Source organism: Tachyglossus aculeatus, chromosome 9 (assembly GCF_015852505.1).
Source record: "Tachyglossus aculeatus isolate mTacAcu1 chromosome 9, mTacAcu1.pri, whole genome shotgun sequence".
Classification (NCBI taxonomy): Eukaryota; Metazoa; Chordata; class Mammalia; order Monotremata; family Tachyglossidae; genus Tachyglossus; species Tachyglossus aculeatus.
Genome location: NC_052074.1, coordinates 56,973,705 through 57,000,930, shown reverse-complemented (window position 1 = coordinate 57,000,930; position 27,226 = coordinate 56,973,705). Strand labels below are relative to the sequence as shown.

The window sequence follows — 27,226 nt, the reverse complement described above, 5'->3', positions numbered from 1 at the left end:
TTATGTAAGGCAGGCAAAACCCCGGGGGGGGGTGCCGGGGGGGAAATGTGTTGTAGTTTAAAATGACTCAGACAAGAAATGTACCAAGTGGAACCTTTGAGGGTGAAATACTGTAAATCTGGGAATGTGCTTGAAATCTGGATAGCTGCTGGGAACCACAGTGATATTGGGCCGTTTGTTGTGCACTAGACCAACTGCCTCCCACTTTTAGTTATTCCTGTCAATGTCAGTATTTATCAGGTGCCCTGCTTTGTGCATCGCACTGTTCTGGGCACAGGGAATCCAGTGAGGTTTCCATAAAGGCCTCTGACAGGCCCTGAGGACCTTTCAATCCCAGGAACATTCAGAGGTAGAAAAAGGCAGCTTACAACCATAAAGTAATAGGAAGATCGAAACTCAATCAACCTGAGCAGAAGTGTGAAACAGAAAAGATCAAAAAGGTGCCTCTCTGGATCCAGGATGTTCAGGTAGCCAAGGAGATCCCACCCAGACATCTGCCACTTCCTACAGCTGAGGGTCCATGTCACTTCCTGGCAGGGAAGTAATGGAAGGGAAGAGAGAGAGATTAATCTCCCGGGCATCAGCTCAACCCCTGCTGCTGGGAGGGAGCTGCCCCAGGAGGTCAGCATTGTGCTCACAGGTGCTCAATAAATAATACTGATCGATTTGCTGAGGGCCTCAGATGGAAGGGCCTCCAGTTTTGGAAAGACCCCAACTACTTCAGGACTGCAGCTTTTTAGAAGCAGCATAGCTGAAGGGAAAGCACTTGGGCCTGGAGTCAGAGGATCTGGGTTCCAATTCCAGCTCTGCCACTTGCCTGCTCTGTGGCCTTCAGCAGGTCACCTAACTTCCCTGGGCCTCAGTTTCTTCATCTTTAAAACGGGGTTTCAGTGCCGTTCTCCCTCCAACGTAGAGGGAGCCCCATGCGGGAAGAGGACTCTGTCTGATCTGATTATCTCATATCTATCCCTGCCTTGGGACAGAGCTTGGTGCATAGTAAACACTTAACAAATACCACTAAGAAGAAGGAAAGCTTTTACACCAGGGTAAATGTGGTGAGGGAAGTCTGCGCACTCTCTCTGTTCGGCCATGGGATGGAACTTCCTACCATCCCAATGTCAGGCAGGAGGAACACGGCGGCCTGGTCATCATCTTTCTCCCCCTTCTAGACTGTAAGCCTGTTGTTGGGTAGGGACGGTCTCTATATGTTGCTGACTTGTACTTCCCAAGCACTTAATACAGTGCTCTGCACACAGTAAGCGCTCAATAAATACGATTGAATGAATGAATGAAATCAATGGCATTTCTGGAATGCTGCCTGTGTGCAGAGCACTGTACTAAGTGGTTGGGAGAATACAGCAGAATTGGTAGCAACGCTCCCTGCCCACCATGAGTTTACAGTCTAGAGGGGAATTATATAAGTATATAATTTATAGATAGGTACCAAAGTTACGTTGGGCTGAGAGTGGGATAAATATCAAATGCCCAAAGGTCACCGATCCAAGTGCAGAGATGACAAAAGGGCCATGGTCTCCTGCCCTATCTGTAAACCTGAGGGGCAGGGATTTCCAGGCCTTCAGGGCTGTGGGGTCTGGGAAGTCTGGCAGAGGGCCAATCCCGGCTCTGTGAAAAATTATTGGGTGATTTAAGTAATTTAACCTATTAATAGTAATAGTATTTAACTGCCTACCATTATGCAAAACACTGTAGTAAGCATTGGGCAAAAAAGACACAGGTGGGATTTAGACACGGTCCCTGGACTCCTATGGGCTCCCAATCTAAGAATAAAAGTGGGAGGTGAGGGGAGGCTGGCTCCTTCCTTTCCCCCTCCTCCCCCTTTCCATCCCCGCCTCCTTACCTCCTTCCCTTCCCCACAGCACCTGTATATATGTATATATGTTTGTACATATTTATTACTCTATTTATTTTACTTGTACATATCTATTCTATTTATTTTATTTTGTTAATATGTTTTGTTTTGTTCTCTGTCTCCCCCTCCTAGACTGTGAGCCCACTGTTGGGTAGGGACCGTCTCTATGTGTTGCCGACTTGTACTTCCCAAGTGCTTAGTACAGTGCTCTGCACACAGTAAGCACTCAGTAAATACGATTGATAAGATGAAACAATAAAAACAGTAGCATAAAAGAACAAGGACATTGATAATTATGGTAACAGCAGTGAGGTACTGGGGCTAGAGGAACAGGGTTTGAGGGTTCTTGCGGCTCAGAGTGCAACAATCACAGTGAGAGCACGGTCCCATTGGAGAGTAGGGTGGGATGGGGGTGGTGGGCCAAGTCCCAGGTCCCAGGGGACTTCAGCTTCTGGTCCCGGGGCTCGGTAGACGTTACGGCTGTGGCTTCCCAGTGCCCTAAAATTGTGAAGGCAGGTGGTCCTGAGTAGGGTTAGTATCACGGAGGGGATTCTCACCAGGCTTCAGGGGGTCAGCAGATGGTAGCTCCAGCCATGAGGGTTGGATGAGGTCCCAACAGCTGCAAGTTAATAATAATTACATTACTTGTTATGCACTTACTATGTGCCTAGCACTGTTCTAAGCACTGGGATAAGTACAAGTTAATCAAGTTGGACACAGTCCCTGTCCCACATGGGGCTCACACTCTTAATCCCCTTTTTACAGATGATGAGGTAGCCGAGGCCAAGACAAGTTAAATGACTTGCCCAAGGTCACACAGCAGACACGTGGCAGAGCCAGAATTAGAGCCCAGGTCCTTCTGGCTCCCAAGGCCGTGCTCTGTCCACTAAGCCACGCTGCTTCTAAGTTCTGGTGGTGACATCTATATAAGTGAATCATTCAGATAATCCACATCAAAAATTAATTTTTTCCTGTATTATATCACTGCTTTTAAGCCTCAAAGCAGTTAAATTTATTTTCTGGCTTAAATTATCCCGATTTGCTAGCTCACCTGTTCTCAGTGGTGAAGGGATTCCTGAAGGAGTTCCAAGCACTGTAACCCCAAGGTCGGGCTGTTTCTATCCCAAATCCAGGAGAATATTATACTCACCGACCAGTCGTTCAGGGGAGAGTTTTCTAGTTTGTGGATTATCCAGGTTCCCTGCTTCTTCCTCTTGTTTGGCCCATTTCCCTGTTCCATAGCTCCTCAGTCTTTAGCAGTAAGGCAAAGAAGTCAATTGCAAGTGAAATCCTGCCAGATGGTGACGGAAATTAAGAACTGGGCTCTTCAGCAAGTTCAAAGAAGAGCCTCCCTCCTTCCACTGGAGGCTGGGCAAGGGGCTGATGTGCTGATGGTTGCATTTCCCAGATCACCCCACCCCGGAGGACAGTCCTGGTTTGGGCCCATCTCTGGTCTAAAATCTGGTCACATTGGGATGAAGAGGCGAAAGATCTGTATTCTGCATTCAAGCATCTTTCCGCACTGCAGAGTTTTAGCCTCCTGCTACCATGTTCTGATTCTGAGCCCTCCAGTCTCCACCGTACAATGACCAGAAGTGCCCCCTTCCAGCCGTCCATCTGACTCTCTCTGTGCTTTTCTCCTGGGCAGAATTGGGGTGTTTGCTATCATCATCATCATCAATCGTATTTATTGAGCACTTACTGTGTGCAGAGCACTGTACTAAGCGCTTGGGAAGTACAAGTTGGCAACATATAGAGACAGTCCCTACCCAGCAGTGGGCTCACAGTCTAAAAGGTGGGGGCGGGGGGCTGTGCCTGTAGGGATTCTAAATCGTGTAACCAAGTGATAACTTGTCCATTAACATACCTAGAGCATTTAACTGGCCTTAAGTAGGAAGACCCATGATTCTGAGCTCAGTAAATGAATTCTGGCTAAAGATCTGTGCTTCTACATCCTCCACACCAGGGACTTCCCTTTTTCCCAGAAAGGAGCAAGAGAGGTGGCTGGAAAATCTTCAGAGGCTTTGCGGCTCCCTTCACCAGCTTGGTGTGTTGGTACATAATTAATCAATCAATCAATCAATCGTATTTATTGAGCGCTTACTATGTGCAGAGCACTGTACTAAGCGCTTGGGAAGTACAAATTGGCAACACATAGAGACAGTCCCTACCCAGCAGTGGGCTCACAGTCTAAAAGGGGGAGACAGAGAACAGAACCAAACATACCAACAAAATAAAATAAATAGGATAGAAATGTACAAGTAAAATAAATAAATAAGTAGAGTAATAAATATGTACAACCATACATATATACAGGTGCTGTGGGGAAGGGAAGGAGGTAAGATGGGGGGATGGAGAGGGGGACGAGGGGGAGAGGAAGGAAGGGGCTCAGTCTGGGAAGGCCTCCTAATTCTCCAACCTATCACTCGTTTTATCCTATCCTGGGTAGAGTCGGCCTAAATGTCATCCTCTTGGAGGAGGGTGAGTTGTGCGGGGCTGAAGCCACTGATTGCTATTCTATACATAGGCTACTGAGGTAATGATAGGCTGACCCTCCCCCTTTGTCTCTGCTCTATGAATGCTCAGATTGCGCCGGGATTTGAGGAAAGGCCTGATAAATTATTAATGGCTCCAGGATCCACAGTGGTTCGTCGGGCAGGTGGCCACGCTCAGAAATCTATTCTCCACACAGCGTCAAGGTTATTCAAATTACCAACCAGCACTTTACTTTTGTGTTTCTTAACATGTCTACATTAAAAATTAATCCCCATTAATATTAATTATGGTAACTAAAGGGAAACAGCTGGGAAGACGGGCCCAGTCCTTTCAGCTGTGACTGGGCTCACAGAGATAAAGCGAGGCTGCTGAAGAGAGGAACCGCCCAAGCGTCAGTGAGCTATAAAGGAAAGATGAGCAATTTGGAAATGATCGGCACAGATGGACCAAACCCTCTTAAGGGACGCCGGTCCTTATCCACGAGAAGATAACTAATGCTGTTTGGTGTCTTCCTGAATGGGCTGCGTGACAATTACATTTCTGTGTTCCGCCTTTCAGCCTCTGAGGAAGGAAAGGTGGGACACTTCAGTCTTAACAACAGCACTGGATGAGACCTCACCGTGGTCTGAGCAGCTTAATCAATCAATTGTATTTATTGGGCGATTACTGGGTGCAGAGAACTGTACTCAGCACTTGGGAGAGTACAATAAACCAAATTAGCAGACAGGTTCCCTGTTCGTAATGAGTTTACAGTCTAGGTGGAACTTCATCGGCTCCTGCCCCTGAAGCACAGCTAATCTCAGGAGATATCGTGATGGTGCCTGAAATGGCTGAGGACCCTATGCTCAATACTCCTATTTCTCAGAAGCGGTTTGGCTAGTGGAAAGAGCACCATCCTGACAGTCAGTACTAATCCCCGCTCCACCACTTGTCTGCTGTGTGACTGTGTGCAAATCACATAACTACTCTGTGCCTCAGTTGCCTCATCTGTAGACCAGGGATTAGGACTGTGAGCCCCATGTGGGACATGGACTGTGTCCAACCTGATTAGCTTGAATCTACCCCATTGCTTAGTACAGTGCCTGGCACATAGTAAGCCCTTAACAAATACCATTCCAAACAAGAAAGAAACTGGAAAGGAACAGTTCCCAAATGTTAATAAACCACTCCCTCTGGCCTGAAAGACAGCAGAGCCAACTTCAGGGACCTGGAAGGGAATGGGTCCAGATGTACCTTTGCCTTTCCCTCCCCATTTCCTCCAAACTCCAGGCCCAGCAGAACAGTGCACAGGGTTCTTGGCCCAAATGAGACATGATTGTCATTCCTCCCTACTCAATTTAGGGCCAGAGAACAAGAAAGAGCTATTGCTGACAGGCTCTATCCCTGTCAGGTGAATCCTGGCACCAGCCCAGGAGAATAGGGGTTACTATCCTTCCCATCCTGTGGATAAGAAAACTGAGGCAGAGAAAAAGCAAGCAGCCTGGCCAAGTCTCACCGTCGGTCAGGAGTTCAGACTCAAGTTCAGGTTTCTCGACTGAATCCTGCTATTCTCTACCCCAAGGCCCCACAATATTTTATATTTTGCCAGTTTTAGTTTTGTATATCCAATGTGCATTTGTCCAGGTGGGGTTGAGAACCTGAGGAGGGAGAGAGTAGAGGCGCCTTCCGGAAATATGTGGGGCCCTGAGATTCTGTTACATTTTCAGCCAAAGAGATTCATTGTGCTGGGCTATCGAAGGGCCCTTCTGGCCCTGTTTTCCTTCTAGTGGGGGCAGTGACTGGCCCTGCCCAGCCAAGTGGAGCGGAAGCTTGAGTAATTCCCATCTCTACGGAACAGCCAGGCTGAAAAATCCACTTGAAGGCCGGATCACCTGTCTGGGCTGACTGCGCCCAGCAAATCAACCAGGTCACTTCTCCACTTAATTTGCCTGTGCGTACTCAGCCATTCGGGAAACGAGTATTGCTGCAGTAGCCAAAGGTTCCATAGTGCTTTTAGCAAAATGGTATTTTCCCAAAAGCCACACCCAGGGCCTGGGGAGCAATCAGCTGTGTAGGCCTGGCTCGTACTTCTCCCAGAGTCCTTTTCTGTTCCTTGCCATCCCCAAGGGATCACTTCTGCATTCCCGGTTGGGTTTTGGAGGATTCTTTTGCTTCCTTCCTGGGGAAGGGAGGATGAAGGGGGGAGGGTAGAATTCCTGAGCAGGGTTGGTTTAGAGTGTCTTTTTCATCCTCACCCAAGTATCTTAAACTGGAAAGACTCTGTTCTAACTTTTCTGCCACACTCAGAATCATTCCATGGCCAAGGTCCTTTCATCATGGAATTTTGGGTTTTTTTATTATATTTGTTAAGCACTTACTAAGTGCCGAGCACTGTACTAAGCGCTGGGGTAGATAAAAGCTAATCAGGTTGGACACGGCTCATGTCCCACATAGGGCTCACGGTCTTAATCCTGATTTTACAGATGAAGTAACCGGCACAGAGAAGTTAAGTGACTTGATCAATATCACACAGCAGCCAAGTGGTAGAGTCAGGATTAGAACCCAGGTCCCCTGACTCCCAGTTAAGTACACTTTTCATTAGGCCATGCTGCTGTATCTCCCATAACTCTTCATATTGGAACAAATGTTCTTTACCTCTCTGCGGGCCTGTGATAAATGGGTTTTCTGGGACAAATGGAGATTTGTTTCTAAAAGAGGTTTGGTGATGAACTGAGTTTTATTCAAGTTTAAATCACAGTATTCTCTCGCTTTCCCCAGTGATTTGCATGTGTTTCATTTCTCTCCTGAATTTCTGCCCGATGTGTCCTTGATCCGGGTCGGTTCTGCCCTTACATCCCAGGGAAGGACAAAATCCTGGGATGATACTTGGAATTTACACCGTGCTTTCTCGTTCCATGGACTCAACTTCCCTTGGTGTAAGTGCTCACGTTATCCCTCACTGGAGGAGAAAGAGGAGGTGGGAGTCCTGTTTAAACTTTGAAGGAACTGAGCCAGTGGAATGATTTTAAGAGACTTATCCAGAAATCCCACAGCTCCAACCACACCTGTGTACTCCAGACTTTCAAATTTTAATGGGCCCTGCTGCTTCTCAGCTGCCAGTTGTTTTGACGATCCTTTTGCCCTTTACAGTATCCTACGGCCACATTCATAGGCATCTTTACAGGGGGGACACTTTCTACCATGTCAGTTCTGCTCTGAATCACTCCTGGTAGAACCACCACTTTTTCTGATTTTTCTATCGGGACTGAAGTTGAGTCTGCTAATCTCGTTAGCCAAGGATGCAGCAGAGGGAACCAGTGGTAGTACTAATGGGGATTCCAGTAAAGTGTTGAAACTCAAATGCTGGTACTTGACCCAAAGCCCCAACTTTAACTTTTCTGCTGGAGCCCAGAACCCAGGGAACCAGCCATTGAAGAGGTTAAAGGCAAACTCCGGATCCAACTAGAGACCAGGTGTCTGCCAACCATAAAACCAACTTCAAAGAGTCCTAATGGTTCAAGCAGGCTGGGTTTTATAAGAGGCAAGAGGTTGGTTGCAAACTCTGTTCCTGCCCCCTGCTAGGTTAGGCAGAATGTGGTCTTGCCGGCGCCTGGAACTGTGGTTGTCTCCTTCCCTACAGCCAGGCAAGGAGCAAAACTCCACCTTACACAATGAGGGTCAATCACGGCCCGAAGAAATGAAAGCCACAAATAGGGAGAAATTGAAAGCTCGGAATTGAGGAAACCTGGTTGACAGTTCCCAGCCTTGTCAAAGCCAATTCTTCTCCTCTCCCACAAAAAACCTGAAGAGAAGAGGAGGAAGCAACTCCACCCTTGGCCGATGAGTAAGATGCTAGGAAGAGTGATAATGCAGAGTATATGTAATCAAGCCCAGCCTAAGCATAAGGGGAAATGGGAGTAACTGATTTCTCACTCAAATAAGAGGATGTACAGAATGAAAGAGCTAAATCAGGCAGTGTTGAGTCACTTGCCTGGACAGTGGGTGCTGTAAGGTCCATTTTATGTTTTCATTAAGCTCTGAGCAGAGTACCATAGAGCACATTTATACACAACATTACTTACTGCTTGTTATCATTATTATTATTATGGCATTTAAGCACTTACTATGTGCCATTCACTATGCCACGCACTGGGGTAGATTCAAGGTTATCAGGGTGGATGGAGTCCCTGTCCTACACAGGGCTCACAATCTAGGTAGGAAGGAGTAGGATTTAATTCCCATTTGACAGATGAGAAAACTGAAGCACAGAGAAGTTAAGTGACTTGCCTAAGGTCACACAGCAGACAAGTGGCAGATCAGGATTAGAACCCAGGTCCTCTGATTCCTAGGCCCAAGCTCTTTCCACTAGGCCACCCTGCTTCTCAACTCTTACTGGAGCAAGCGTTTCCAGGGTTTTCACATAGACATGTACCAGGGTACAGAACCGCAGCATTTAAAAAAATCCAGTCCTACCAGGAAGGCGTAGATTTTTTCCGTCACGTCTAACTGGGTATGGAGCCCGGATATTGAGTTTTGACGCTATTTTCTTCCTTGACAAATCAGGCCACGGTTGGTAAAGTGGGATTCTCGGCTCAGAATGCTGAGGGCAGTGAAGGTGGGGAGGAAGGCAAAGAGCAGACGGTCCTGCTTCTGTGCAACTTCTGTTCCGAGAAGCCATTTGTCGATCAGAGGCTGCGGCACTGCGGGGCCCAGGATTTCTCGCTTCCGTCGGCTGCCGGCTGTTGACATTCCTGCACTGCCACCCTCTTGGTCTCTTTCTTCACTCCCATAAAATAGTGATGTGGAGGGCAACGGGCCATCTTCAACTTTTCTGTCAGATTGTAGTATTTGTTAGGCACTTACTAAGTGTCAAGCATTGTACTAAGCTCTGGAGTAGAGACAGGATACTTAGGTGGGACACGTTCCCTATCCCTCGGGGCTCACATTCTAAGTAGGAGGGAGAGCAGGCATTTAATCCCCATTTTCCAGATCATCATCATCAATCGTATTTATTGAGCGCTTACTGTGTGCAGAGCACTGTACTAAGCGCTTGGGAAGTACAAATTGACCACATATAGAGACAGTCCCTACCCAACAGTGGGCTCACAGTCTAAAAGCAGTGGGCTCACAGAGGAAACAGGCCCGGAGAAGTTAAGTGACTTGCCCCAGGTCACCCAGCAGCAAGTGACCAAACTGGGATTTGAACCCGGGTCCTCCGTCTCCCAGGCCCCTGCTCTTTACTTTGTTTGCAGTGACTAAGGATCAACTGTGGAATCCACAAGGGAAAGGATGGGAAATTTCCTGAGGATGTTTTCAGATCTTAAAATGCTTCTTTAGTGAAACTGACGGGATTCTGCAGAGCGGTAAGTGGCTCCAACGGCCCTTACATTGCTGTGCTGTACTGCTGAAGGGGGTTACTACCTATCACCCCCATCTCCCTTCCCTGCCCTAAATTACTTGGGCTCCCAGGACCAGGAAATTTGGGGTCACACTGGTGCGGAGAGGCTGGTGATGGGCTGGGAGAAACTAATTGTGTACTCCAGGGGTGGGAGAGAGGAACTAGCAGAGTAGGCCTCCTCCAGGAGGCCTTCCCAGACTGAGCCCCTTCTTTCCTCTCCCCCTCGTCCCCCTCTCCATCCCCCCGTCTTACCTCCTTCCCTTCCCCACAGCACCTGTATATATGTATATACGGTTGCACATATTTATTACTCTATTTATTTATTTATTTATTTGTTTATTTTACTTGTACATTTCTATCCTACTTATTTTATTTTGTTGGTATGTTTGGTTATGTTCTCTGTCTCCCCCTTTTAGACTGTGAGCCCACTGTTGGGTAGGGACTGTCTCTATGTGATGCCAATTTGTACTTCCCAAGCGCTTAGTACAGTGCTCTGCACATAGTAAGCGCTCAATAAATACGATTGATTGATTGATTGATTGATTAGGGTAAGTCACAAGGTTAATGGTTTGCCCCAGTGGCAGGGTTATCTTGGCCTGGAACCTCATTCTCCAGGATTTTTCCAGAGCCTCTCTGACTGCCTTATCTAGAATAGGGGGACTGAGATTTCCCCGCTGGGGATTTCCGGGAACTCTCGGTGTTCCGTTTGGCTTTGGAGACCAGAGCAGCTCTGAGCCCCAAGGGAGTGGGGACACTTTTGGGACTCTGGGCAGAACTCCTTTCATTGCTCCAAATCTCATTTTAGTCCATAGAATGGCCACCATCAGAGTTTTGGGCGGAAGAAGCAGTATGGCTTGGTGGAAAGTGCATGGGCTTCGGAGCCAGAAGTCGTGGGTTCTAATCCCAGCTCCACCGTTTATCAGCTGTGTGACTTTGAGCAAGTCACTTAACTTCTGTGTGCCTCAGTTACCTCATCTGTAAAATGGGGATTAAGACTGTGAGCCTCACATGGGACAACCTGAATACCTTGTATCTACCCCAGCGCTTAGAACGGTGCTTGGCGCATAGTAAGCGCTTAACAAATACCATTATCATTATTATTGTTATCCCAAAGGAAAGAAGCAGTGTGGCCTAGTAGAAAGAGCTCGAGTCTGGGAGTCAGAGGACCTGGCTCCTATTTCCGGCTCTGCCAATTGCTTGCTGTGTGACCTTGGGCAAGTCACTTAACTTCTCCGTGCTCAGTTTCCTCAACTGTAAAATGGGAATTAAATATCTGTCTCCTTCTTAGACTGTGAGCCCTATGCAGAACAGGGACTGTGTCTTACCTAATTAACCTGTACCTACCCCAATGCTTAGAACAGTGTTTGACACATAGTAAGTGATTAACGAATACCATAAAAAAGACATTTCTTATCATGGGCCTGGAGGAGCAGCTGTGAGTGCAAGAGGTGTTGTCCTTTTAACTGATGAAACAAAGACCACAGGACATAAGAGCAGGGAATGTGTCTATTGTTATGTTGTACTCTTCCAAATGGTTAGTACAGTGCTTTTCACACAGTAAGTGCTCAATAAATGCCATTGAAAGAATGAATAATCACTCACAAGGACAGAAGAACTAGGTCTCTCAGAAGTCTATTCCTGGCAGTGCATGTTGAAGGAGAAGCTAACAGATCCCCAGGTGTTTATTTTACTCCAGTGTAGTCACTGACCAATAAGTACAACTGGGTATGAGCAGTCAGATCAGGCGATGGTTTTTAAGGAAATCTGCAAGGAAATGAAACACAAGAATGACATTATTGCAGTATAATAACTAAGGTTTAACGGAACAGAAACCAGGAAATGGAGAGCTACGTTCCCTGGGCGCATGCAACACACCTGACAAGTAAGAAATCGAACTCTTCCTGCATGTGTTTTTAGCCAAGCACACAATCCACTCAAAAACTTTCCAACACTCTGGACAGAGGAGGATGGGAGAGGTGCTTGATTCTCACACAGTCTTTAGTAACAGGATTCACTCCTTTAAAATGCCGATCCCCGGGGAACCTCTACACTGTAGAGCTCTGTGCACTTCCTTCTACTTCTGTCCCACCAAACAGCACAGTGTGAAGCCCAGGGTGGGTGTTTGGATTGATCCAATAGTAAGGCAAAGTTGGGAAGAGAGGCCAATCTTGCTACTTTCCTCTGGCCCTCTGATACTGTAGGAAGTCTTTAGAGGGTCCTCTGGGCCCAGCGAGGATGGGAGTCTGGAGCGAGGGAGATTTGTACGGTGAAATACAGTTTCCAAGGTCCAGGTTTGCTCACCACTGCTGGGTTTCCTCTCCTGCTTCTGTTGGAGGTGTGAGCCATTGTGAGCCCTCAGGCCCCATTCACTCTACCAGGGGAACTTGAAGGTTTCCTGTGTTCCATTTCTGAGGTTTTAGGTTGACACGTTGGAGCGATCATTCTGTCTCAAGGCCTTGCAGGGAACACAGAAGGGGCCCCCCGCTCAGTGCTGAGAGGCTATAAATTCAATTTCACCTAGATAGTCCGCCTGGAAGAATAGAAAAGATCCTGGGGAGTGGTCAGGCTGCCACCAGTCATACACAATAGCCCAAATGTGTCTTTTTGTTAGCCGTGGAGCCGGGGGAACGCTTAGGCGAAGCAGGCAGGGCCAGGAGGGGAACATATGCTGCAGTTGCCGGAGGCAGATTGCTAATTTGGGCTTCTCCCTGGGTGAAGCTGGGAAAAGCAACGCTGGGAGTGGGCCTTATCACTCACCGGCAACAGGCCTCTGTCATGTCTCCTGCCAGAACGGCTCTCCATTTGGACATGGGCCTGGCTTTGCAAAGCAGCTGCCAAGAGGGTTGCCACAGGGAATATCTTTTACCCCAGATTTCACTGACAGGTTAGCAGTTCCCCTCCAGCCAAGATACGAGGGCCGGGCTCGGTCCCCTCCAGACCTCTGGAGCCGATGAAGCTTGGGTGCGTGAGTGAAACAGGGGCAGGTCTCCTGCAACTACCCCAGATAGACATCCTTGGACCACAACAATAATAATAGTAATAATAATAATTGGCATTTATTAAGCGCTTACTATGTGCAAAGCACTGTTCTAAGCTTGTACTTCCCAAGCGCTTAGTACAGTGCTCTGCACACAGTAAGCGCTCAATAAATACGATTGATTCTAAGCGCTCGGGAGGTTACAGGGTGATCAGGTTGTCCCACGTGGGGCTCACAGTCTTAATCCCCATTTTACAGATGAGGGAGCTGAGACCCAGAGAAGTTAAGTGACTTGCCCGAAGTCACACAGCTGACAAGTGGCGGAGGTGGGATTTGAACCCATGACCTCTGTCTCCACTGAGTCACGCTGCTTCCCTAATAACTGGGGGAATTGTGAAGCCCTTATTAGGTGCCAGACGCTCTTCTAAAGACTGGGATAGATCATCAGGTCGGACACAGTCCCCGTCCTACATAGGGCTCACAGCATAAGTAGGGGGGAGAACGGTTATTTAATCCCCATTTTACAGATGAGGAAACGGAGGCCCGGAGACATTAAGTGACCTGCCCAAGGTCATACAGCAGGCAATTGGCAGAGTTGGGCTTAGAACCCACGTCTTTTGACTCCCAAGTCCGTGATCTTTCCATTGGGACACGCTGCTTCTCAAATGCCACAGCCCAGGGTACTTGTTGATGCCTCTCTCAAGACCCAGCATCAGCTGGCGCCCTGTTGCCTGCCTGCTCTCTTCTCTCATATGTGCTCATCACATTTCCCACAATAACCTTCAAATTGTCTTGGCTTTCCACACTCTCTCTGCAGGGCCACTGTTAAAGCAGCGAGCAGGCAGCTCATTTGTCCAGGACTCCACCCAATGATGCTGTCGAATGGTTTCTGCAGAGACACAAAGGTAAAGTATGAGGGGAATAGTCCGATAATTGAATCTCTTCAGGGAAAATAATTAACGCCCATCCTAGAACAATGAAAACGTCCTGCACCAGTTCGCTAGACTCTTTCCACTAGATTCATTTTGTGGGATTTTAAGATTCCAAGATTTTAAATCTGTCTCGGTGTTCTCATCTTTAAAATGGAGATAAAATACCTTTTCTCTTTCCCTGAAACTGTGAGCCCCACGTGGGGCAGGGTCTCTGTCAGGCTTGATTATCTTGAATTAACCCCAGTGCTTAGTATGTTATGTTTTGTTGTCTGTCTCCCCCTTCTAGACTGTGAACCCGCTGCTGGGTAGGGACTGTCTCTATATGTTGCCAACTTGTACTTCCCAAGCGCTTAGTACAGTGCTCTGCACACAGTAAGCGCTCAATAAATCTGATTGAATGAATGAATACAGTGCTTGGCACATAGTAGTTGCCTGACAAATACCACATTGCTACTATTATGCTTCTCTGTTGAACTGAAAAAGTTCCCAGTGGCATGAAATTGCATTCTGACACCAACTCCCAGATTCTTTTTGCATCCTTTTGCATCAGAGAAGCAGCCTGGCTCAGTGGAAAGAGCACAGGCTTTGGAGTCAGGGGTCATGGGTTCGAATCCCAGCTCTGCCAATTGTCAGCTGTGTGACTTTGGACAAGTCACTGAATTTCTCTGTGTCTCAGTTCCCTCATCTATAAAATGGGGATTAAGACTGTGAGCCCCCCGTGGGACAACCTGATCTCCTTGTAACCTCCCCAGTGCTTAGAACAGTGCTTGCATGTAGTAAGCGCTTAATAAATGCCATCATTACTGTTATTATCCTCAAAAATGACTGTTTAGAACCGATTGACCCATAAACAAGCCCTGATTTCCTCCACTGCTGACACAGCCAACCGTGTCTGTGGTTGGTTGAATTTTAGGATTTTGATCAGGTTTTCAGGATGGCCAAACTTCCTTAGTTGTTGGCAGAGAGCAGACATATCAACGGTTTCACATGCCTTCAAAAGGTGTACTAACCCCAGGTAGCGGTCTTCTGTATTTGACCCGCAGCACAGATCGTGTCTTCATGCCCCTCGAGGCTCTGGACGCACACCACATTTTCTTGATCCAGGAGGACTCTGGTTAAGACTATTCTCCCCACCTCAAAGCAGTATTAAAATCACATCTCTTTCAAGAGGCCTTCCCCGCCTAAGCCTTTATTTTCCCTTGGCGTCACCTATGCACTTCTAGACTGTGAGCCCACTGTTGGGTTGGGTGGGGTAGGGACTGTCTCTATATGTTGCCAACTTGTACTTCCCAAGAGCTTAGTACAGTGCTCTGCACACAGTAAGTACTCAATAAATACGTTTGATTGATCCGTAACATTTAGAAACTTGATTTTACCCCACCCTCCGTCCCGCATCTAATATCTGTCTTCTCTATTAGACTGTAAGCTCCTTCATCATCATCAATCGTATTTATTGAGCGCTTACTGTGTGCAGAGCACTGTACTAAGCGCTTGGGAAGTACAAATTGGCAACATATAGAGACAGTTCCTACCCAACAGTGGGCTCACAGTCTAAAAGGACAGTCTAAAAGTCCTTGTGTGTGTGCCAACCCTTATATTGTACTCCCCCAAGTGCTTAGTACCCAGCACGTTCCCCGCACACAAAGAGCTTCTTTGGGTGGTTAAAAAGAAAACTCAGAAGAGCTGGGAGAACCACCATCTCATTTAGACGTCCAGACAGACAGTGGCGTGTATCGCTCTGAACTCCCTGAATTTAGCCCAGTGTAAAATCACGCAACAGGTCAAAACTTGTGATTTTTCCAATTGATTCCACTTGGGTTGTGTCGGCCTGGGGTGGGGACTCATGTGAGGAATTCAAACACTGAGACCATAGACCCTCTGCATCCATGGAACTGGAAGTCTGGAGTCAGAGGTCGTGGGTTCGAATCCCGGCTCCGCCACAAGTCTGCTGTGTGACCTTGGGCAAGTCTTAACTTCTCTGAGCCTCAGTTACGTCATCTGTAAAAATGGGGATTAAGACTGTGAGCCCCACGTGGGACAACTTGATCACCCTTGTACCCCCCCCCCCCAGAGCTTAGAACAGTGCTTTGCACATAGTAAGTGCTTAACAAATGCCATCATCATCATCAAATCTGCTTTCTCCCCTTGGGAAGTGGGGCCCGACATTATGGGAGCCTTCAGTCAATCAATCAATCGTATTTATTGAGCGCTTACTGGGTGCAGAGCACTGTCCTAAGCGCTTGGGAAGTACAAGTTGGCAACATATAGAGATGGTCCCTACCCAACAGTGGGCTCACAGTCTAAAAGGGGAGTCTAAAAGGGGGGTCTAAAAGGGGGGTCTAAAAGGGGAGTCTAAATGGGGAGTCTAAAAAAGGGTCTTCAGCCCCAAGGCCTCTGTCCTGCTGCCAGTTTCGTAAAGAAACGTTGCCACCTGCTGGCCACCGGGCGGAAGTGCTGGTGCAGTTGCTCCTGGAATCTCCAGAGTAATAATAATGATGGTATTTCTTAAGCGCTGACCATAATAATAATAATAATGACATGTATTAAACGCTTACTATGTGCAAAGCACTGTTCTAAGCGCTGGGGAGTTTACAAGGTGATCAGGTCGCCCCACGCGGGGCTCACGGTCTTCATCCCCATTTTACAGATGAGGGAACTGAGGCCCAGAGAAGTGAAGTGACTTGCCCAAAATCACACAGCCGACAAGTGGCGGAGCCGGGATTTGAACCCATGACCTCTGGCTCCAAAGCCCCTGCTCTTTCCACTGAGCCATGCTGCTTCCTTAACCATGTGCCAAGCGCTGTTCTAAGCGCTAAGACAGAGAAGTGGACAACGCCATATTCACTGGGCCACAAAACGCCGACCTGCCCTTCTGACATTGCTCTGGACTGTTGTACTGGCAATCAATCAATTGTATTTAATCAATCAATCAATTAATCGTATTTATTGAGCGCTTACTGGGTGCAGAGCACTGTACTAAGCACTTGGGAAGTACAAGTTGGCAACATATAGAGCCAGTCCCTACCCAACAGTGGGCTCACAGTCTAAAAGGGGGAGACAGAGAACAAAACCAAACATACTAACAAAATAAAATAGATAGAATAGATATGTACAAGTAAGATAAATAAATAAATAAATAGAGTAATAAATATGTACAAACATATATACATATATACAGGTGCTGTGGGGAAGGGAAGGAGGTAAGATGAGGGGGATGGAGAGGGGGACGAGGGGGAGAGGAAGAAATGAGCACTTGCTGTGTGCAGAGTACTCTACTAAGTGCCTGAGAGGGTACAATACAATACAACAGGGAGCATCTTAACCTCCAGGAGGAGCGTGGAACCAGACATACCCTCTCCATCCCCCCATCTTACCTCCTTCCCCTCCCCACAGCACCTGTATATATGTTTGTACATATTTATTACTGTATTTATTTTACTTGTACATATCTATTCTATTTATTTTATTTTGTTAATATGTTTTGTGTTGTTCTCTGTCTCCCCCTTCTAGACTGTGAGCCCACTCTTGGGTAGGGACTGTCTCTATATGTTGCCAACTTGTACTTCCCAAGCGCTTAGTACAGTGCTCTGCACACAGTAAGTGCTCAATAAATACGATTGATTGATTGATTGATTGATTGATTCACATTTGTGGCTTATACTCTGAAGCCTCTAGCTTTAGGCCAGTATAATTTTCATCACAGGACAGAAATTGTACTTTTCCAATTCATTCCTTTTAGATTTAAACACTTCCTCGGGGAGCTCTCTCCTGTCCTTCATCCTCCTGCCTATACATTATTTTAGTGTCTGCTTCCCCCACTAGATTGTAATAATAATAATTGTGGTATTTGTTTAGCGCTTACCGTGTGCCAGTGTTGGGGTGGATACAAGCAAATCGGGTTGGGCACAGTCCCTGTCCCACTTGGGGTTCACAGTCTCAAGCCCCATTTTACAAATGAGGTAACTGAGGCACCGAGAAGTGAGGTACTTGCCCAAGGTCACACAGCAGACAAGTGGTGGAGCTGGGATTAGAACCCATGACCTTCTAACTCCAAGCCCATGCTCTATCCACTACCCCATGCTGTTTTTCACTGTAAGCTCCTTGAGGGCGGGGATCATGTCTAGTTTTTTCAATTGTACTCCCCCAAGTGCTTCATTCATTCGTTCATTCAATCGTATTTATTGAGCGCTTACTGTGTGCAGAGCGCTGTACTAAGCGCTTGGGAAGTACAAGTCGGCAACATATAGAGATGATCCCTACCCAACAACAGGCTCACATTCTAGAAGGGGAAGACAGACAACAAAACATGTAGACAGATGTCAAAATCATCAGAACAAATAGAATGCTTTGCACCTGGTAGAAAATAGGATTGGTCATCATCATCAGTCGTATTTATTGAGCGCTTACTGTGTGCAGAGCACTGTACTAAGCGCTTGGGAAGTACAAATTGGCAACATATAGAGACAGTCCCTACCCAACAGTGGGATCACAGTCTAAAAGGGATCGGTCGTGGCCTAGTAGAAAGAGCACATGATTGGAAATCAGTGGACATGGGTTCTAATTCTAGCCCTGCCACTTCCTTGCTTTTTGACCTTGGGCAAGTTATTTGTGTCTCAGTTTTCTCTTCGTTAAAATGAGGATGAAATGCCTATTTTCCCTTCCAATTAGACTGTGAGCCCCATATAGAACAGAGGCTGAATCTGACCTGATTATTTTTTATTTACCCCAGGACGTAATATAATGCTTAGCACATAGTAAGCTTTTTTTGTAAGAGTGTTTAAGCACTTACTATGTGCCAGGCAATGTACTAAAGTGTTGGGGTAGGTACAAGGTAAACAGTTTGGACACTGGACATGTCCCACCTGGGGTTCACACTCTTAATCCCCATTATAGAGTTATGGTAACTGAGGCACAGAGGAAGTACAGTGACTTGCCCAAGGTCACACAGCAGACAAGTGGCAGGGCTGGGATTGGAACCTAGGTCCTCAACTTCTAGGCCCATGGTTTTTCTACTAGGCCACAAGTGCTACTGGGAGTGGAGGACACTTAATTATCTTTGCTCTGCACACAGTAGGTGCTCAATAAATACGATTGATTGATTGATTGATCTGGCACAGAAGTGCTGAAACGATAAGGGAATGAAACCTGGGGTGAAGAAAAACAATCAGGGAAGGTCTCCTGGAGGAGGTGAGGCTGTAGGGAGCTCTGAGGGCAGGAAGAACATTAGTCCTGTGGATTTGATAAGAAAAAGAAGAAGAAGAATTACGGTATTTGTTAAGCGCTTACTATGTGCCAGGCTCTGTAATAATAATAATAATTATGGCATTTATTAAGTGCTTACTATGTGCAAAGCACTGTTCTAAGCGCTGGGGAGGTTACAAGGTGATCAGGTTGTCCCATGGGGGGCTCACAGTCTTAACCCCCATTTTACAGATGAGATAACTGGGGCGCAGAGAAGTTAAGTGACTTGCCCAGAGTCACACAGCTGACAATTGGCAGAGCCGGGATTTGAACCCACAATCTCTGACTCCGAAGCCCGTGCTCTTTCCATTGAGCCACGCACTAAGTGCTGGGGTGGATACAAGCAAATTGGGTTGGATGCAGACCCTGTCTCATGCGGGGCTCACAGTCTCGATCCCCATTTTACAGATGAGGTAACTGAGGCCCAGAGAAGTGAAGTGACTTGCCCAGGGTCACACAGCTGATAAGCGGCAGAGCCGGGATTAGAACCTACAATCTTCTGACTCCCAGGCCTAATTTGAAGGGGGAGTTTCAGACTCCCTTTCCCCTCTTCCCACATTCTACCACCTGCTTAACAAGTTCCAGAATTACCACTGTTTATTATTATTATTATTATAATGATGGCATTTGTTAAGCGCTTACTATGTGCAGAGCACTGTTCTAAGCGCTGGGGGGGAGATACAAGGTGATAAATTGTCCCACGTGGGGCTCACAGTCTTAATCCCCATTTTACATCATCATTACTAAGAAGAAGCAGGAGGAAGAAGAAGAAGAAATAATAATTGATTGCTCTGGGTGTATACAGTATAGAAACTCCAACCAGGATCCGTCCTGTCATCTGAAAGCCTTCTGGCAGGAATCCATTGGAGTCCTAGTAGCTACAGTGATGGTGGCGGAGTGGCTAAGGGCCTCCTCCTCTTCCTCGGAGATGGCATCTCTGAACTGATCCTTCCTCGGCCATTTCTGAGGAGAGGCCTCCTCAGAAACTCCAAATAGCAGCCAAAAGGGTCAATTCTACCAAGGTCCGTCGCCTCAGTTACAGCTGCCACTACTCAATTTAGGGTGCAGTGGTATCAGAGGCAACCACCTCGCTGCCTGAGCCCAGTTGAACTGGCTCTCTCCAGGTTGTTACATGGAGTTTCAGCCTGTGAAGTGCCAGCTCCCTTGAGGTTTGGACAGCCTCAACCACTGCCACCCACCTCCTAGCTGCCACTCACCGTACCTTGTTCTCGCCTGTCCCGCCATCGACCCCCAGCCCACGTCATCCCCCGGGCCTGGAATGCCCTCCCTCTGCCCATCCGCCAAGCTAGCTCTCTTCCTCCCTTCAAGGCTCTGCTGAGAGCTCACCTCCTCCAGGAGGCCTTCCCAGACTGAGCCCCTTCCTTCCTCTCCCCCTCGTCCCCCGCTCCATCCCCCCATCTTACCTCCTTCCCTTCCCCACTGCACCTGTATATATGTATATATGTTTGTACATATTTGTTACTCTATTTTACTTGTACATATCTATTCTATTTATTTTATTTTGTTAGTATGTTTGGTTTTGTTCTCTGTCTTCCCCTTTTAGACTGTGAGCCCACTGTTGGGTAGGGACTGTCTCTATATGTTGCCAATTTGTACTTCCCAAGTGCTTAGTACAGTGCTCTGCACATAGTAAGCGCTCAATAAATACGATTGATGATGATGAGGAGGAGGAGGAGGAGGAGGAGGTGGAGGATGTTGGCAAGACAGTAGCTCAGTCGGTTACCCCCTCTTTCCTTCCCTGAACCCTCTCTTTTCCAAGAGTGCCTAGAAAACCAGTGATGTCTATCGACCATCCATCCCCCTCTCTCAACTCCCAGTTTTCAGTTCTCTTCTCTAGGTCTGTGACAGCCCAGGCTGGTAAATTCTACTTAATAATAATAATATCGATGGCATTTGTTAAGCGCTTACTACGTGCAAAGCACTGTTCTAAGCACTGGGGGGGGGGGTACAAGGTGATCAGGTTGTCCCACATGGGGCTCGCAGTCTTCATCCCCTTTTTACAGATGAGGTAACTGAGGCTCCGAGAAGTTGTGACTTGCCCGAGGTCACACAGCAGACACGTGGCGGAGCCGGGATTCGAACCCATGGTCTCTGACTCCAAAGCCCGGACCCTTTCCACTCAGCCACGCTGCTTCTAGATGTCACTCCACTCCAACAACCAGCCATCAGCTCCACTGTTCACCCACCAGAAAGATAACAATAATGATGGCATTTATTAAGCGCTTACTATGTGCAAAGCACTGTTCTAAGCGCTGGGGAGGTTACAGGGTGATCAGGTTGTCCCACAGGGGGCTCACAGTCTTAATCCCCATTTTACAGTTGAGGTGACTGAGGTCCAGAGAAGTTAAGTGACTTGTCCAAGGTCACATAGCTGACAGTTGGCGTAGCCGGGATTTGAACCCATGACCTCTGACTCCAATGCCCGTGCTCTTTCCACTGAGCCACGCAGCAATGTTGTGATGGAGCTGTGAGGAGAGCACTAAAAGGTCTTTGAAGGAGTCAGATTCTCTGGAAAGAGAGAAATGAGCTGCTGTGAAATACTGAACCAGAACCAGAGGAAGCAGCAAATCCAACTGATCTTCCCCACAGCACCTGTAGATATGTATATATGTTTGTACATATTTATTACTCTATTTATTTATTTATTTTACTTGTACATATCTATTCTATTTATTTTATTTTGTTAGTATGTTTGGTTTTGTTCTCTGTCTCCCCCTTTTAGACTGTGAGCCCACTGTTGGGTAGGGACTGGCTCTATATGTTGCCAATTTGTACTTCCCAAGCGCTTAGTGCAGTGCTCTGCACATAGTAAGCGCTCAATAAATACGATTGATGATGATGATGATGATGATGATGATGATTGACCCACAGGTAATGAAATCACCACCAAATGAGAAACAGACTGGATCGTTCCAGGTAACTGACTTCCCACCCTAGCCCCTCACAGAAACATTGGTTTCGTAGGACAGGTTGGGCCAGAGGGAATTCCACCAGACACAAATTAAGGACAGGTAGACAAATCAATGATTAGTTTTAGGACTCTCCCTGACTGAAAAATTGATCTGCTTTGCTTCCAGTGTCCCTAAACCACAGTTACCTGTTGCCAGAGGTAGCAGGAGAGAGGAAAAAGAAAGCCCTTTTTCCAGAACAACTTCTGATACAGACAGAGGCGCTTTCCTTTTAATTACATTACAGGTCCATTGGAATAACAGCACTTGGTATGTGAGGCAATTTACCACAGCTAACGGACCGCCAAAGTGTTGTTATTGCTGGATGCAATGAAGCTCTCACTAAGCAGCCTCACCGGGGACCAGTAAAAACCGGTTACACTGAAGAGGTAGGTGGTCTTGGTTAAATAACAAACCAAATTGAACCCGAAGTTCCCCCGTGACACTTCGGCGCAGTGGATTAAGACCCGACTTTTGTCCGTCGGCCTCAGCTCCCACGGCACAGTTTGCCTTTAGGGGCCGGGCCCTTCGGGATAGACGGCCGCCTGGGCCTTAAAAAGCCGTGGCTCTGAGCCGCCAGATGACAAAGTGCAGAGCGCAGCCTGAAAGTCAAGCCGAGGCGATGGTGTGTGCGCTTGTGTCGGTCACAGGAGGTCCCAGCTGTCATTACAGAAAGCAGGTGGTGTAAAACAATAGCTCAGCAGACTCTCTTTCCAAGCCCTCGAGGAGGAAGCAGCAAAGCTCACTCTGAGCCTGGAGGCTGAACCGGTCCAAGGGTCCCGGCAAGAGGGGAAGAGAGAGACGTGGCCCGCCACCTCACGCTTCAGAGTCACCCACCCGATGGGGCTCCTCTCTACCCTCCTGCTCCTCTCCCTTTTCTCAGGTAAACGGAGGCTGGTGGATACCACCTGGGGCTGGAGCGTGGTGGGGGCCGAGTCTGTGTGGACAGAGCTGTGCTAATCTGGCTTCCTCCTCTGCTGGGATACAGGATAACGACATTTCCCAAGGCAAAAATCTCATCCCTGGTTCCACGTGATGTTGCTGGCTGAAAAGCACCAGGCCCTGTTTTCCCATTAAATTAGGGTGAGCCTGCAAGGTAGACTAGTTTGTTATTATTGCTCCCTCCAGCAACAATGAACCATCCCTACTGCCTTCTCCCTGATTCTCTGTGTTCCCTCCCTACTGGCCAGTAACTCTCTGCAAGGCCTTAAGCAGTCTAAATACTTGAATGCCTGGAGGGAGTTTGAGTAGATACCTGTTTTCCCCCAAAGCAACATTGAACAGAGCCTTTTAATTTACAAGCAGGGAATTTTGATAAGAAAAAGGAACTGATTGACAGCTGCATGTGCTGTAGAGAGACCTATTAATAATTCTATTTAAATTGTCCCCAAAGAGATGAATTTTTTTTTAAATCTGTATAATCTTTCCAGTAAATTAACAGGGCCCTCATAAAAACATTCCTGCCAGCCCTTTCAGGATATTAACTATGAGCAGGATTTAGGTTCGAAATGAAACTATAAAATGTAGAAGAGTATTGCTCTTGACCTACATTCAACTCTGGAATGTAGCATAACACAGCAGCTGAAACACGACCCTAAATCCTGACCTTCTGGTCAGTGGAACAGGAGATGCGTGTTGGTTGCTTAACAAACAAAATTTCCTGGTGATGCCATTAGAATCTTTTCTTTTCCAGTGTTATTTTGGCAAGCATGGCCTTGGAGACAGTTGTATTTAGGATCTTAAGTTAGGCTAGAAGAGAGGGTGTCTTGTCCCAAATTGAGCCTGAGGATCTGAGTTTTCAGCTGAACATGAATCCGGTGGTTTGGGGATAGTTTAAGGGGGTGGGGGGCTTGTGTCCCAGTAGAACATCCTATTTCTCAGAAGGAAAGGATAATAATAATAACAGTACTTTTTAAGCACCGTACTAGATGCTGAGGGAGGTACAAAATAAGATTCAGTCTGCCCTACATGAGACTCACAGCCAAGGAGGAGGGAGACAGATATTTAATCCCCATTTTATTTTATAAATGATGGCACAGAGAAGTTAGGTGGCTTACCCTTACCCCCTACCTTGGGGTCACACAGCAAGTGGTGGACCTATTTATTTTATTTTGTTAGTATTTTTGGTTTTGTTCTCTGTCTCCCCCTTTTAGACTGTGAGCCCACTGTTGAGTAGGGACTGTCTCTATATGTTGCCAATTGTACTTCCCAAGCGCTTAGTACAGTGCTCTGCACACAGTAAGCACTCAATAAATACGATTGATGATGATGATGATGATGGACCTGGGATTAAAACTCAGATCCCTTTACTCCCAGAGCCATGCTCTTTTACTAGGCTTCACTGCTTCTAAAGAGACATCTAGGGCAACAAAGAATTGAGCCTGAAATTTTCTAAAAGTAGCTGTGGAAAAGATGCCTTGCTGAACATATCAAGTCCTGTCATATACACTGTTAAAATCAAGGTTATGACTTGTTTCAACTCAAGGAATGAAGAATTTCATTGGAGCAATTCCCCACCAGTTGAGAATTATGAAGCACGTATGCCATTCCACATCAATTTTTCCTCATCATCTCTACCTCTCTCTCTCTTCTTCCTTTCTCCCACACTCTCCTCTCTTCACCCTGCCCCAGCCTCATGTGTTATTTTCCAGATCCTTGTCTCCCCTCCTGACTTCTTCTCTGCATGGCTCAGGCTCTCCCCAGTTTTAGGCTAATAGTTGGGGCACAACATCCATCTGAAGAATATAGTAGTTGTCCCAGGCTCACAATTTAATTACAACGAGAGAGGGGAGTGGGGAGAAGTAGAAGGATCTGGAACTCAAGCAGACTGTAGTGGGTTTGGGATGAGCAGGGGGGCTTGCACAGAACAATCCTGAGGATGATTCCTCCTGCCCCCTCATCCATCACCCTGCAGTCTCTTTAAGGAAGCAAGGTTTTTCTTAATCTTGAGTCTGCTGTGAAGAAACTGGTGTGAATACTGCAGGACCTTTTTCATGGTATCTGCTAGGCTGTTATTATGTCTGTACCAAGTGCTGGAGTAGATACAAGCTAATCAGGTTGGACACTGTCCGTCTCCCACATAGAGCTCATCATTTTACAAATGAGGTAACTGAGGCACAGAGAAGTGAAGTGATTTGCCCAAGGTCACACAGCAGACAGTGGTAGAGCTGGGATTAGAACCCAGATCCTTAGGCTTTAGGAGATAAGACTATATAGGACATCCAGGACTTCTATAATGAAAGGGAAACTTTTTTCAGACTCATGGCTGAATCTGTGTCAGAGTTTGCATTAATAACCCTACAGCTACGGCTGCCTGAGTTATGCAAGTGCCCAATGTAATTTCATTTCTAGTAGTAGAATAAAAACCCAGAGAGAACAAGTGACTGGAGTCAGGAATGAAACCTACCTATCAATCACATTCGTTAAGCGCTTACTGTGTGCCGAGCGCTGTACTGAGCACTTGGAAGAGTACAGTAAAGTTGGTAAACACATTCCCTGCCCACAAGAAGCTTACAATCTAGAGTGGATCCAATCAGTTCCCCCTTCTTCTGCCCACCATTAATGGTTGCAGACCCTTGCACAGTCTCAAACTCTCAATGTGCAGTTCGTTCATTGAAAAATATGTCAGCACACAACTCTTGCTTTCATAAGCAGTTGAGTAGAAGCAATGGATTTGGCCATTCATTCAGTCGTATTTATTGAGCGCTTACTGTGTGTGGAGCGCTGTACTAAGCGCTTGGGAAGTACAAGTCGGCAACATATAGAGACGGTCCTACCCAACAACGGGCTCACAGTCTAGAAGGGGGAGACAGACAACAGAACAAAACATGTAGACAGGTGTCAAAACCATCAGAATAGAGTTATAGCTATATGCACATCATTAATAAAACAGAGTAGTAAATATGTACAAGTAAAATAAATAGAGTAATAAATATGGCCAGCTAGCATGTATTGACCGCTTACAGTACTTGATTAGCAACTCCATAAGTGTAGCCCAGTTAGGAACCCATACCTCGCATCTTGGCCTGAAAAAGAAAAGAGTCATAAAAAAAGAGGAAATTCAGGTTGTTGGAATGTTGGGCTCTGAGTTTCACTCTTCCTCCCTTTCCCCCCACCCCCTCCATGGCCTCCGTTGGGTTTAACATTCTCTCTGCCACTCGATCCCATCCGTCTGCGCTTCTCTTGCCTTTTAATTGACTCTCCCACCTTCCTGGAATAAGCTGTCTCTTCAAAACTTGACACCCCAGAGTAACGCCAAATCAGAGCACCCCAAATAGCCAAGGACCTCAACCTGACACCCATCCACGGTATTACATGGCAGTCTTTGCCCAAGAGCAGGGAGCTGGGATTTCAGTGCTGTAAGGAGATGGGAGCATTTCCACATTCCTTCTGGTCTGAATACGTCTGATGTGTAAAGTGAAGTCAGTGATACCTCGAGACAGATTGAACATGGAAATCCCCAGGAACCAGATAGTTTAATGGATATGACATTGAATGCTCCCTCTGATTTTCTCTGACGGTCTCTGGTTCAAGGGGACTTGGAGGAGGCAGGAAGAGAGAATAGTTAACTCAAATTAGAAGTCTCCTAGATTCCCCTATTTGCTACCTTTTTTTTGCTTTAGATCCAGTACTCTGCTTGGTGCTGGAAAGAGAGATGGGAGAACAAGACAAGACCGCCCAGAGCAGCTGGAAAAAGAGGGGATCTGGTTATGTGGAGCAGAGGCTAGAGGACATACCAAGATCCTGTGTTCTCAGTGTCCGTCCCAGAAATGAGCCCTGAGGGAGGAGGAAGGCCCCTTGCCCAAACATTAAAGCTCAACTCCCTCTTTCTATCTGGGAGGGAAAATGTGTGGTGATAGGAAATGCATCAAAAGAACAAGATGCCTGCCCTGCAAACTATCTGTTTTAAATGAGAAATCATATTAGTCTAGAGCCAGTCCAAGGGCAAAGGGACATCAGAACGAAAAAAAATAACATTTAAGAATTGTAGTTCAAATTAGAAATAGGATTGTCCTAGATGATCACCTGCCTGGGGTCTTGAATGAAAAAAGAAAGCATATTTTAGCCTATCTGAGGGCTTTGTGTTACTGTGTTTATTGGGGGAATTGGGGGAAGTTCCAAGAAAGCAAAAAACAGAAGGGTTGGGGTTTTGTTGCTCTTGAACTGTGCCTCAACGTCAGTCATCTTCAAAATACAAATCCTAAACAGCAAACTGAAAAAGTCCATGTCTTTGTAATTGACATTTCAACAACTTCCAGTGGAACTCCCACTTCAGTGCAACTTTACTGATCCTGAAACAGCAGACCCTTGCTTATCCATCTCAAGCAAAGGAGTGGTTTGATTTTTCTAGGGGATTTGGTTCTG

General features: G+C 46.8%; 1 protein-coding gene across 3 annotated transcripts in view; it reads left to right on the top strand.

Moving 5' to 3' along the window:
- Positions 1-27,226, top strand: part of CHRNA1 (cholinergic receptor nicotinic alpha 1 subunit) — a 47,835-nt gene that overhangs the window by 5,729 nt on the left and 14,880 nt on the right. For all 3 annotated transcript variants that reach the window (XM_038751094.1, XM_038751092.1, XM_038751093.1), the window contains 3 exons: positions 13,538-13,625; positions 22,110-22,251; positions 22,523-22,745. In XM_038751094.1, coding sequence (XP_038607022.1) covers positions 22,703-22,745 — 43 coding nt within the window. In that variant the 5' untranslated portion in view covers positions 13,538-13,625; positions 22,110-22,251; positions 22,523-22,702. The remainder of the gene's footprint in view (positions 1-13,537; positions 13,626-22,109; positions 22,252-22,522; positions 22,746-27,226) is intronic.